This window comes from Platichthys flesus, chromosome 3, assembly GCF_949316205.1.
Source record: "Platichthys flesus chromosome 3, fPlaFle2.1, whole genome shotgun sequence".
In the NCBI taxonomy this organism is placed as follows: domain Eukaryota; kingdom Metazoa; phylum Chordata; class Actinopteri; order Pleuronectiformes; family Pleuronectidae; genus Platichthys; species Platichthys flesus.
Window position 1 is genome coordinate 10,038,254 of NC_084947.1, and position 12,766 is coordinate 10,051,019.

General features: G+C 40.1%; 1 protein-coding gene across 1 annotated transcript in view; it reads left to right on the forward strand.

Moving 5' to 3' along the window:
* The window catches only part of ccser1 (coiled-coil serine-rich protein 1), a 112,261-nt gene that overhangs the window by 5,595 nt on the left and 93,900 nt on the right, over positions 1 to 12,766 (forward strand). Inside the window, exons 2-5 of the mRNA XM_062381811.1 lie at positions 1,407 to 2,436; positions 3,106 to 3,535; positions 5,072 to 5,256; positions 10,960 to 11,050. Of these exons, the coding sequence (XP_062237795.1) occupies positions 1,432 to 2,436; positions 3,106 to 3,535; positions 5,072 to 5,256; positions 10,960 to 11,050 (1,711 nt within the window). The 5' untranslated portion in view covers positions 1,407 to 1,431. The remainder of the gene's footprint in view (positions 1 to 1,406; positions 2,437 to 3,105; positions 3,536 to 5,071; positions 5,257 to 10,959; positions 11,051 to 12,766) is intronic.

The following is a 12,766-nucleotide window of genomic DNA, read 5'->3' on the forward strand; positions in this document are numbered from 1 at the left end:
TAATATAACAAAAGTCCAATACATATGGATATAATGTTTATACATTCTGCAAGCACAGTGAGGAGACATAACACACCGGTGATCAACCTTAGAGTTTTAAAATTGTTTTGCTGTTTATCAAGTGTTTGTCTTTTTCACATCGAAAGAGTTTCAAACCACAGCCTTCACCCAGGAACAAGAAAACAAGTAATGTGACATTAATCATGATAATTACAGACAGAAGCTGACATGAACATTCTTATTTTATCATGGTCCGTATGACCCAGTCTTATTCTCAGACAGTGCAGGTGAGAGGGTCGATAGTTGACATTTCCTAATGTTAGGCTTGAAATAACTCAGTGACTCTCCTTTGTCCTTGATTTCAGTTTATTAAACGTTAGATATTGGTCCCACTTTGCTCTCTGTCTGTTTCTAATTTGAGCAATGAAATCCCCAAATGCTTTTGAGCATAGAGGAGCAGGGGTGTATACACATCTGTAGTTCATTCTTACGAGTAGTGAGCACCACTGCAGACAGCACACAGAGTATCCTACCTCCTGTAGTTGTAGAGAGCCTGTTACTGCCCCTCTCTCTACCTCACTGGGTTCTGCTCCCTCTGGCTGTGTTCTGTGATTAAGCTGTCAGACAAAGTTTTAATTGTAAGATGTAGCATTGAGAAAGAAGAGTCAACCCTGCAGCCTTGGTACCATCCATGAATAGACTTTCTTTACATCAGTCTGAACTTGAACACAAAATAAATTAAATAGGACACCAACAGTAGTATCAGGGTGAACATATACTTATACTGCTGTTTATGAATATTTCATTGTAAAATGTTTTGTGCTTCTCTTTCGTTCATGTTCTGTTAGCAAGATAGAAATAGAACATTGGTCAATTATCTTGTTTGAAGTTGGTAATTTAAGTTTTGACAGAATTGAATAAATCAATGGACATTCACATGAATAAGAGGGGATATATTTATTTATAAATAAGTGATTAATGAATTCAGTTCTTAACAATAACCTCGTGGTTGCAGCTTCTTTTATGTGATAATTGGCTAATTCTCATGATTTTCCGTCAGTGTAAACTCTTTTCAAGACACATAAAGAAGTCACCCTAGACTCACAGAACTTGGGGTTATTTTGACTGTGTTTTGACAAATCAAATACTAAACCATTTACTGTAAATATCAACAGATTAATAAATATGTAATATAAGGTAGGAGATTGAAGGTTTTTTGCTCCATAACCTTGAGTTGTGTCACAGTAGAGAGCAGTTTGCATCGTCAAAGATGTGCGTGTCACCGATATCAGGTGTCTTATATAACTTCAGATTATATCTCAAACTATTTGCAGGTTTTCCTTTTGGCGAAATTCTGTGAAGCTTTTTCGATTTTCATTAAATGTCTTTTTCTCTTTTCCCCTCAGCGTACTCCACTGCCTCAGCTTCTAAATGGGTGAATCTGGCTCTCGTCGCTCCACACTTGTTTCCCGCCTGCCAATCTTCCGCCGCAGCAACAGTAAGAGGCAGGATTCTCTCCCCTCCTCTCCCTCTTCAGGTGGAGTGGGAAATGGTGTCCACACTTCCTCGCCCTCCAGCACTAACTCCAGCTCTGGCAGCACAGGGAAACGCCGGAGTCTCTTCCGCGCTCCATCTCTTAGTTTTACGAGTAAGCGGAACAGTGAACCCCGTGTGCAGCCAATCAACCTTAACCTCACTCCTCCACTGACACAGAGCACTGACGCAAATGGAAATAACCAGCAGTCGATAACGTCGTCAGTGTCGACAGGGTTCAGTGATGGCGGCGGCCGACCCAAGTCGCGCCACTCGTTTGGGTTCGGCAGCCACAAGCAGAAGAAAATCACACGTTCTCAGACCGAGGATTTTGAGAAAGGATCCTCGTCCTCCTCCACAGCCAACCGAAATGTGTTCATAAACTGCATCAGCGGCTCGGGGGTGAATGAGGGGGATGACTCCGGGTTCCTCGATGACTACAGCGGTGGCAGTAATAACAAACGCTCGTCACGCCAGAAGAAGCAGCTGCTGCCCAAGTCTTTCTCGGCTCACCACCGCTTCTCGAGCAAATCTGATCACCACAGACCTCCAGAGGTGAAACTGGAACCTCCCAGCTCCACCGCCACCACCACTCCCACCATCACTCCGGGGGCAGGGGGACTCACACCAGGGTCATGGCCAGGCGAACTGCTCGGAGCCAGTGGCGAGAGCTCACTCCAGTCCCCTATGATATCAGAAGATCGAACTACAGCCATCACCCCTTCAGAGTTCGTCCCCATCACGGAGGATTCTGTATCGGAGGTGGATGCTCTGCCAGCTCCCAGCCCCGGGTCTGCTTTAGCTCCTGGACCTGTGTCTGTTCCTGAGCCGGCTACTGACCCAGCTCCACCTGACCTGCCATCTGTTCCAGAGAGCTTCAGCGTGGCGGTCTCCACCTCCCAGGTAGTGTCCCACGTTTCACGCTCTTCACTCTCTTTATGAATCATTCCTGGTGCTTTGAATTGAATCATGTTTCATAATGGAAAGTTGCTTGTATTAATTTTGATATGAGATTCATTCTATAAATTCATGACAAACACGAAAAGTCACCAAAACATCACATACTTGCTTTTACAAATACAAACAGGAATTTGCAGGAATAGACAAAACAACCACCATAGCCTTTGAATGGGAAAAACATAAAAGAAGAAAATGTATGACCCCTGGTTGGGATCTGTGAAATGAAGCATACAAATCGAGCACTGGCCGTGAAAAGTCCTTTAGATCGAATGAGCTAAGGCATGAAAAAGAAAATCTACACATGACTGCAAACTGCTCTGCACATTTGACACTTATGTAACATTTCTCCTTTCAAATAATTTATTTTATATCCTGGTAGAGGGATGAACTCCTGAAAGGAAACGATTTAACCAGTAAAAACAGACAAAGTTCTTTTGATTCATGCCAGTGAAGAGTAGATAAAGTATGTGCTAGTTAAACATGTACATGTTACAGCCTGAGGACACAAAAAAAAACCTGACTTAATGAATTAGGAAACTGTCACCTTTTAACCTTTCATCCTTTAGGGGCATGTTTTGCGTTTACATTTATTCAATATTTCCTCTCCCTTAGGTTTTTTTCACTCCGGCTCAGTCCAGCACTGAAAAGCCATTACTCCCCGACACCAGCACAGCCAACAACACGGACTATGAGACTGCCATTTCCCTTTCTGAGCCCGAGACAGCTGTACTCTGCCTTCCTCTGCCCGAACAATCACTGGAAGAGAGGAAGGAGAGGGAGGAGGAGCGAAAGGAAGCGAAGAAAGAGGTGTCAGCAGAGGAGAGGAAGAAGAAGAAGAGAGAGGTGGTGGAGGTGAGGAAGGCGGGGTACCTCACAGAGACCACGAGCGAGAGCGAGGCAGGCGGGGTGCGCAGCGAGGGTGGTCAATCCAACCCCGATCGCCCGGACAGGCGGGTGAGACACACGCTGTCGGTGCAAGAAAGAGGAAAGTTCTGCGGCTGCCACGAACCCAGGCCGTCTCACTTGAGGAAACCACACACAGGTATGACACCCACCCAAACACCAGCAGGTAACTGATGCACATGCACACGTGTACAATGAGTCACAAAACCAGAATGATCATCATAATGGTTCAGAAACACAGACACTAGTGAACTTTTTACGCAGTTTGAAATCATTGACCAGGTTTGTTATCTCTAAGACAGCAGCAGGACTTGATAGAACCTGTTGCCAGTTGTAGGTTTAATATTATCACTCATATGGTTTCCTTTTGGAGTATTTATATACTTTTATACCATTCACTCCTTAGATTGTCTTGTTCACTTGTAAATATTTGCCTGATTTAATTTACTTGAGATCAGATGAGATAATAATAACATAAGATATGGTAATACATATTAATAAACATACACATAATGTACAAATTGTGCAATGATAATAAAAAGGCAAAAACACAGACACAAAATATAGTCAGAATTTGTGTTTATAATCGAAACACAACATTCTCCAATATTTAACTATCTCTATCAAAGTGAGTTTGCACTTTTATTAGGTGGTTGTAGCGATGCTGTGCTCCTGCTCCTCTGCGCTGGTTTTTATTACTTCCTCATGCTCCACCGAACAAGTGAGCAAGTATGAACATCATACTCAGTAAATATCTTAGAGTTAGTTACCGAGCCTTTCACAGAGACTCCCACAGGAAACCGGCAAGTGGACATGGAGCAAACTGGTTTAGTCTGAATTGATTCCCTCATGTTATCCCACTTGTTATTTTTGAAAACTACTCTAGAACGAGCATGGCCAAAATATTGCTGTTCTAACTTACCAATTCTAGAACTGACTCAAAGTGTTTATAAAAGTTTAAAATGTTTTCAATCATACTGCTGCCACTCCAGCTAATGGACCTCAAGACAGCTAATCTGCTGTCTAATAAATCAGATCCAGTTGTGTCACGCTGAAAAAGATGATTTGTTGCCCTGCTCCTCGCTTCTGCTGCTGTAACACGCTGACATTTTTATTCAGCCAAGGCCTATTCAAGAAATGAAAACATCTCTGTAAATCTACAGCACATTCAGCTTTTTACCCTCATGTCAGGAAACCAGAGAGATCATTCCAGCTCATAGGGGATATTGGCACAGTTCCAGTTTCCCGAACAGCAAACATCCATGCTCATTTAATAGACTGATTTCACAAGCAACAAGACTCACACACACATACACATACCCTATACACTATTGCCCCTAAATGATCACAGTCACTCTTCATTTAGTTTTATTGTTTTACAGCAATCTTATCTTGTGGGCACTCGGACTAAACTTGATTGTTACAAAAGGCATAAATACAGTTTGACCCAAAGCAATATGGCTGAAAGGCTTCATAAAAAGAAGATTCACCCTCCTTACAAATGTTCATTTAATAAGAGTGAATAGGTTTTATGAAAATAAAAAGATATGTATTCCTTGTGGGCTGACTGCTGCTTATTGGAAATGTAACAAAATATGATTATGAACTTGTGGAAACCCGGTTGAATTCATGCATTGTCTTCGTCCACCTGACGTCTGGCCTCTCTCTCCTCCAGCCTCTATGTGCAGCAGCGTCAGCCCCTATCATGAGGTGATGCGGATGGAGCGGCGTCTGCGCTCCTCGTCTGAGGGGGCGGGTGGGCCTCGTATCCCAGGCAACCACAGGGATGCCCCGGGCATGGAGGGATGTGGTCTGCTCAAACACCGAAACAACTCTTCCTCATCAAAGCTGGGAAGTCTGGTAGGTGCTGAGCTGTGTGTTTGTCTGTGTGTGTGTGTTGTTTGTTTTTTACAGGTTTACGCGTCATACTCAATTACCATCATAAAAGTTAGCAAATGCTAACACATATCGTGTTGTAACATATGTGTGTGTGTAATAGTTTACATTCTAATTCAGATGTTTTGCTATAACTAGACCTGACACACACACACACACACACACACATTATTATGGAAATGTAAGTGCGAGGAATGTAAGAAAAATGTGAGAATTTGGCGACGAAGAAACTTTTAAAACTCCATATTCAGGTCAAGATGAAAAATGAATCACTTTATTACTCTTCTATCACATTAAAAAGAGCCTTACTTGTTCAGAGGTAGAAAATCGCAACTGTGTAACCAGCTTCTAAAACACTGGCTTACTATTCACTATGTGATTCCTGAACACCCATGTGTGTTCTTGTGCTTCCCTCCTGAAAATGCAGAGGTTGTTCCAGCATGCCCTGGACTCTCCGCACTTGAGTGTGTACTTTGGCTTTTAACTTACAAATATAGGGTCCGCTAAATTTGAATTACATTAGTTGTACCTGACATCTCTTTTAATAATTTTGACCTTATTCAGACCTGGTATTATTAGCATCCGCCCTCAGTGATCTGATCACAAGTGGTAAGTGCTAAGTTCAGGTCTGAAAGGATCCGACTGCGTTCTCAATGTGACCTGAGATGCAGACACTCAGAACCCATTGCTCTGGAACACATGTGGCCACATTCTTTACCTGTGTGAGCGTCCTGTACCACATACAAAGGCCCCCTAACCCCTAACCCTATTCACTAGACGTCCTCTGATCCACTACGGTTTCAAATGAATCAAACTTATTTACCACCACAATATAAGGATACCATTTTTTTTTTTGATGGGTAAAATACTGTAAATCTGTTCACTGCTTATTGATTCATTCAGCCCCTCCTGAATCCACATGCTTACAGGAACAAACACCAACATACACACAAAGCTAGTTTGATTCAATCCCTTTTTAAAGTGGACTATAGGATTTACTGATGCTATTAACAGCGGCAAGGTCATAGACAGCACATTGCCACGTACTTAAACAATTCAAACACTCCCTGACATATTGCACACTTCACCATACATTGAATAATCTCTTCTATTCTGACCTAAAAGGCCCTTCAGGGGTGCATGGAGGAAAGGCATCAGCCCTGGAGTGTATAGTATATCATGGACCGCCATTCCTTGAACTTAATAAAAGTGTATTGGTTCACACAGGGCGTTCGTAGCTAATGAAAACGTATTGAGACATTCAAGCATTCAGCGTGCCCTTGCTGGAGTGTATTTGCTGTATGTACCATCCCAATATATGCAAACCATGACAGTTATAATGTAATTACAAAGCTAACATTACTGAGGGTATCAAGAAAAAGGAAGAGAATAGTCAGTTTCTTGTTTATGTTTGTACACGGGCTGACTGTGGTGTCTGTGTGTGAGGGACCAGGCCGCAGTGTGTGAGGGCAAAACAGAGACAAACTAAAGAACACCATAACAAACAGTGTGCCACGTGAATAAGCTTTATTGTTGCTGTGTCATTACAGCCCAGACAGAACACAATTATCATAAAGCAATTAAAAATGTGGTTTGCAGACACTCGTTTCTTTAGTCGGCGTGAAACTGTGACGTATCTCTGTGAAGCGTAGAAAGGCCCGTCTTTGCTTGAGCTGTTCGGTGCTCAGTCTCATCCCAGTCGTTGTTTTAATGTCCCATTGGGAAGCCGTGCCACATTTATTTTATCAGCACAGTCAGTGTTGATGCTCATAAGTGTCTCAATGACAGCTGTGATGATACTGTGGCAGGCTGACAGTGATAACATTTAGTACTGTCTGCTGGAAAAAAAGAATTACTTGAAGAAATTCTCTCTCTTCTCAGAAAGGAGCCGAACAACTTCAGAACGTGAAGCTGTGTTTGTAGTCGGACTGACCTACATGGCAAATTGGTTAAACTTCAATCCACTTTACTCTGACTGTATTACTTAGGCATATCAACAGTTGCATGGCAGCTTGCTTGCTAGACAGTGTTGTACTGCAGGGTGCCTCTTGTTACTCTCTAGTCTGATTGCTTCCGTGTAAATGCTAGATATCACAAGGGACACTTGTATTCAGCATACAGCAGATAAGGATTTGCTATTTCTCCCAGACATAATTTGTCATAAACACAGCCAGACAGTTTTAGAATGAAAAACAATGAGGGGGTTTGAAAATATGAGTATTGACTGCTAACCGTGGCCAAATATATCATATAAAAGCATTAACAATACAATAAAATAAAAAAAATCCTCAAGAATCAAATTTAAAATCCTTATGTGTATGCATTTTTTATTGGGAGCAGTGGCCTAGAGGAGCCAGAATTGCTGTAGAATGAACAGCACTATAATAAGAGCAATACAAATGTGTACGATATGTCACATATCATGGTACTAATACCATGTTAAAATGCCTATATTATGTTTTATACTTGTATAATAAGTAAATTCCCTTATTGTTTAAATTAGTTGTGTTCAATATTCCATGGTGATTATGTCAACACCCTCTAAGTGTGTTGATTTTTTTTACAACATTGAACAGCGTGTTTAGGCTAATAAAATGGTAATTGTACATAGATATAATGGAGTTGATAGGCACTTAGCGGCTCATTATCTTTCAGAGAGGAACAGGTGTCTGCTGAGCTTCTCCAGGAATGGAATTTACTGCTGCAGTCCTTAGTTAACGACTATGTGGTTAATATATTGGTCTGTCTTGGTTAACTAATGAAGTTATATTTTCTGTTTTGTCTTATTTTTAAAAAGGAAAAGCTATTAAGCAAGCTCAAGTTTAATAGTCATCTGGTAATATGTAGTCATAACTTAATGACGTAATTATTCCTGGGAGGGGGTGGGAAACATTTATTATACCAAGGTCTGTTTCAAATTTTAAACAATTCTTGGTTGGCCATTCTTAATTATTGAACACCTCTCTAATGCAATGGCTGGGACTTCTCCTCTCTGGCCAAGCGTCAGATGGTATTGATGATGATGCTAGTCATAGCTTGTTTCTTAGCCAAACTTACAAATTGTTACCTTTGCCATGCATGCGTTGCTTGCAAAGACATCAATTCTCATATCAATTACAGCAGTGATCCCATTCCCAAGCAGAATGTAGAATGTTTTATTGCGGTCCAATTTCAATACTATCAGCCATATCTGTAATTTGCTCTGCGACTTTTCCACTTTTTACTACTAGAAGCAGTGGCAGCAATGGTCCGGACTGTTAACTGTGCCAAAATGAATTAAGTTTATAGAAGTTCATTTTTCTTGCAACTCATCCAGTTTAGCGTCATGTTTGCAGCATGGATGATGCTCAGCTTTTCATGATGCCTATTGTCTTACATTCACACTGACTCTCAACTGACAGACATATAGCCGAAGGGTCTTCTCCTGTTATCAAAATGCTTACCATGTCAAGACATAAATATTTACATAGATATCCATAGATACATCGATATTTGATACACATTTTGTGATATTCCCTGATTCAGCAGCCTCAGTCAAAAATATAATAAGAATCTTGTGCTGAAATATGTTCCCCAAATTTATAGCAATGGTGAAAGTATTGATTCAGTTACAAAGAAGTTGACAGTTTAAAGTACTCTGATTAAGTGTTTATCTCTTTATTGTCTCTTTAATAAATGACATTGCTTGTTGACTATAAAAAGGATGTTTGCTTTGCTCTGGGATGAGTGATGGTTCTGTATTGACAAGGGCAAACAGTTAAAAAAATAAAAAGGCAGTTGATATAACTGAGCCTTTGTGGTATAAATCTTATTCTTTTTAATTCAACAACAGCCGATTTCTGCTTTGACTGGACATTCAATCCTTGATTCCCTCAGGTTACATTGTAAACACAACTATCTGTGAAGTGTCTGCTCAGACAGGATGAAAGTCATTTGTTAGTCCATATATTTCCCACTGCTCCAAGCAATAATACCTTGCTGCAACGTAAAACAAATCCCTCTCCCTTAATACATTTGCCACCCTTAAGCAGTGAATAAATGTAATTTCCATAGACTGTGTTTGTGGTGTACACAGAGACCAGTGGCTTTTGATGGTTAGAAAGAACCTTTTGCTTTCTCTTACCCCTGCTTTGTGTTTCTCTCTGCTCTGCAGTTAAGATATGGAGCTGTCATTAAATAAGACCCAAATCTGATATCCTCTCTATTAACTCAAGGATTATACTCAGTCAAATCACATAAATGAGGTAAAAGGCTGACATCTCTAGGTTGTAAAATCATATTAACACATTTCTGTGGTTGGAGGGGCACATTAAAATGGTTTTTTTCAATGAAGTCTGTGTGCAGTAATATCACACACGGTATTGGTCTTCATTTCTTTTCCAATACCTTTTAGCTATTAAATGTAATGCCTAACATATAGTCCTGGTCTTCAAATGCACTGCCCTGAAATGCATTCTGGTCTTTTTCTGATGTCTTTTGCACTGCGCAGCACAGTAACACAAAAGTAGTAATAACAATGTAATGGAGACACACAAACACACACACACACACACACACACACACACAGTCATCATGCTTGACTAAATGACCTTACTAATTATTTCATCGATTTATTTGCAGTTCTTTTTTCTTGTAGCAATATTTTTTTCTGCAGTGGATTTTCCATTTATCACCATGAGATGGCAGCCTTGACATTTGAAACTCCACTGAAGCAAAAGAAGCATCACCTTCTTGCATCATTACAACCTCATGATAATACCAGAGAACATTTACTGAAGCATCAAGAGTCAATGTTAAGTGATGACACATAACTCACCACAGTGTTTTTAACTGTGTTGATACTGTTGATAATTCAGCGGCACCCGGGCTTGAGGAGAGTTGGTAACTTAGATCTTCAAGCGTTATTGAATTATTATTAAACAAACATACTGCACAGTATTTTTGTTTGATATATATTTGTATTGTGGTTATCACAGTAATTGTTTTACATTACACGTGATGCAGGCTGGATTTTGCCACTAATTGTCAGAATTTAAAAGGAACATTTATGTGGTGGACATAACTAACACCAAACTTCACTTTTGTTTGTGTACTAGTTACACCTGATTCTGATATATTACATATAGTTTTGTCTTTTGTTATTTTGCAAATACACCATTACATTTGTTATTAGATAACCTATTTAAATTCAGTTGCATTTATCATCTTTTTAAGCAAAGATCATCCAAAAGAAGGTGATTAGGGACTAAATATTTCATTAATTGCAGGCAAAGTGTTAGAAAGTCTTCTTTTTTTTTATTATTGACAGTGTTCATAAAATGTTGTCTTTTTTCTGAATCTTTCAGAACGTTAGGTGCCACCAGGATTGCTTTGAAGAAAATAGCTGTAACCTCGTCACATCCATATTTTTATTAACAATTTTTGTTTTCCTCCTTAGGGGTTATAGAAGTAATTGGATGAATGAGTATTTCGTTATTATGGTATTAAAACTGTTCATCACAGTTACTTGTTTAAACCAACGTTTTACGTCAGCATTTATTAATGTGGGAATAGAAAAGGCATATATTTATCACATTGTAGCACATAAATCGTTTTTATTTGATCAGAGGTATAATGTAAAATTATTCATTTTAAGTGAACGAGTTTTTGCCTTTTTATTCTCCTCAGGACTTTTTAAACAACCTGGGCTCCTCAGAGCTGGATGAAGATGACCTGATGTTAGATCTGGACCTCTCTGACGATCAGCGGCATCGACACGGTAACTCTCACTGCACAACATCTGCACCTCCACGCAGAGGTCTTCATGGCAAGTGTGTGGGTGAAGCATACAGCAGGCTGTGAGAGGATGCAGATCATACAGCAGCTCACCTTCTCAAATGTAACTGTACCAAGCATCATCTCCATCATCTCTACTCATACACTGCTACTTCATTATGACTATTTTATATGGATATGGTTAAAGTCAAATTCAGTTTTCAACAGTATATATTTATTTGAAGTTGATATTCCCAGAGTCACTGATTCACTCATCCTCGGAAATAAGCTGTTGAGTTTTTAAAAACCAAGCATTCAAATCAGAGGAAAAAAAGAGAATCTGTCACATACAAACTCTCGCCTTTATCTATCCCTCCCTCTCTTCAAGTGAACGTCTGCTCACATTTTTCTCATTGTCACCAATTTCCCCGCCTTCCTTGCTTCTCCTCACTCCCCGTCTGTCTCTTTCCTCATTAGACCACCTCCACTCCATCACCTTAAATCATAAAACCAGTGCTCTCCCTGGTTCTTTCAACATGTGCCACGACTTTGATGTAGCTGCCTCATTTACAGCGATTTATGTCCTTTGTTGTTTCGGCATTTCAGTCACACTCCTGCTGAAACGCCTCATGGTTGAAAAGTGACTGTCAGAGGAGAATTATTGCTCATGCTCTGCCACAGTGCAGCGCAGAGAGCCAAAAACAGTAACCCCAGCTTCCTTTTATATAACACATTAGGACACTGTTATATTAAATGAGGGTGCTGAGCAGCTCTTAGCAGAGCACAAGTGAATGTGTCAAAAGGGATTTGTAAGGGACTATGCAACTGTCCTTCATTAAAACGACTGGACCTATGTTTTGTGGGGCCGCTGTACTGTAAAGTGTACTGTACTGTAAAGCTTTAAAACGCTTTGAGTGGTCATCAAGACTAGAAAGTTGCTTTACAGATTTACCATCACATTAACTATTTTGTTAACTTGTGCACTTGCATTATCAAAAATCTTTCCAACAATGTTAATACAGACAGATATCAAAATTTAATTAATTTTATCCGAGGTGACAGGACGTTTCATTTGGGTCTTATCCATTTTTCCTGTGGTTTTGCCCGTCTCTGCTGTCACCTCCAGGACAAACAACGTAAGACAAAGGAAAACACACTGCTAGGCACTTAGCCGGTCGGCCAGTAATATGTTTCCTTCCACTGTTTGTGTCGGTCACTAGTTGGTCACAAAGCCTGTCTGAACACATTCATGTCTAAAATAAATCAATTAACCGTTTCAGTTTTGTGAGCAGCTGGAGTGAAGTGAACTGACTGATTGAAATCACAGGCACTATTTTGATTAAATCATTGCAGTAACATTATGGTAATTAGGCAACACTGTGCGGCCTTGCAAATCCTGTCAGTAATGCCTGCGTTTATATTTGCTTCATATTAATGCACATAAAACTGCCAAGGCGCCAAATCTACATGTCGACTTGGCCACTCGATGTTTAGCTGAGTATGAATGAAGTTAATGAAATAATAAGTGGGTAAACATGACATTAATAAATGATGGCGCTCCATTTCTGCGTTTCGTGCTTCTCAGATATAAGGGCCACACGTTTGAGTATACCCGACAGGAGGCTTTTACCCACAGCTTGATTCTCATAAGCGTATATAGCTCAGTCTCTAAACTAAACCATATCTGAATTAAATCATATGCAATAAACATATAGTTATA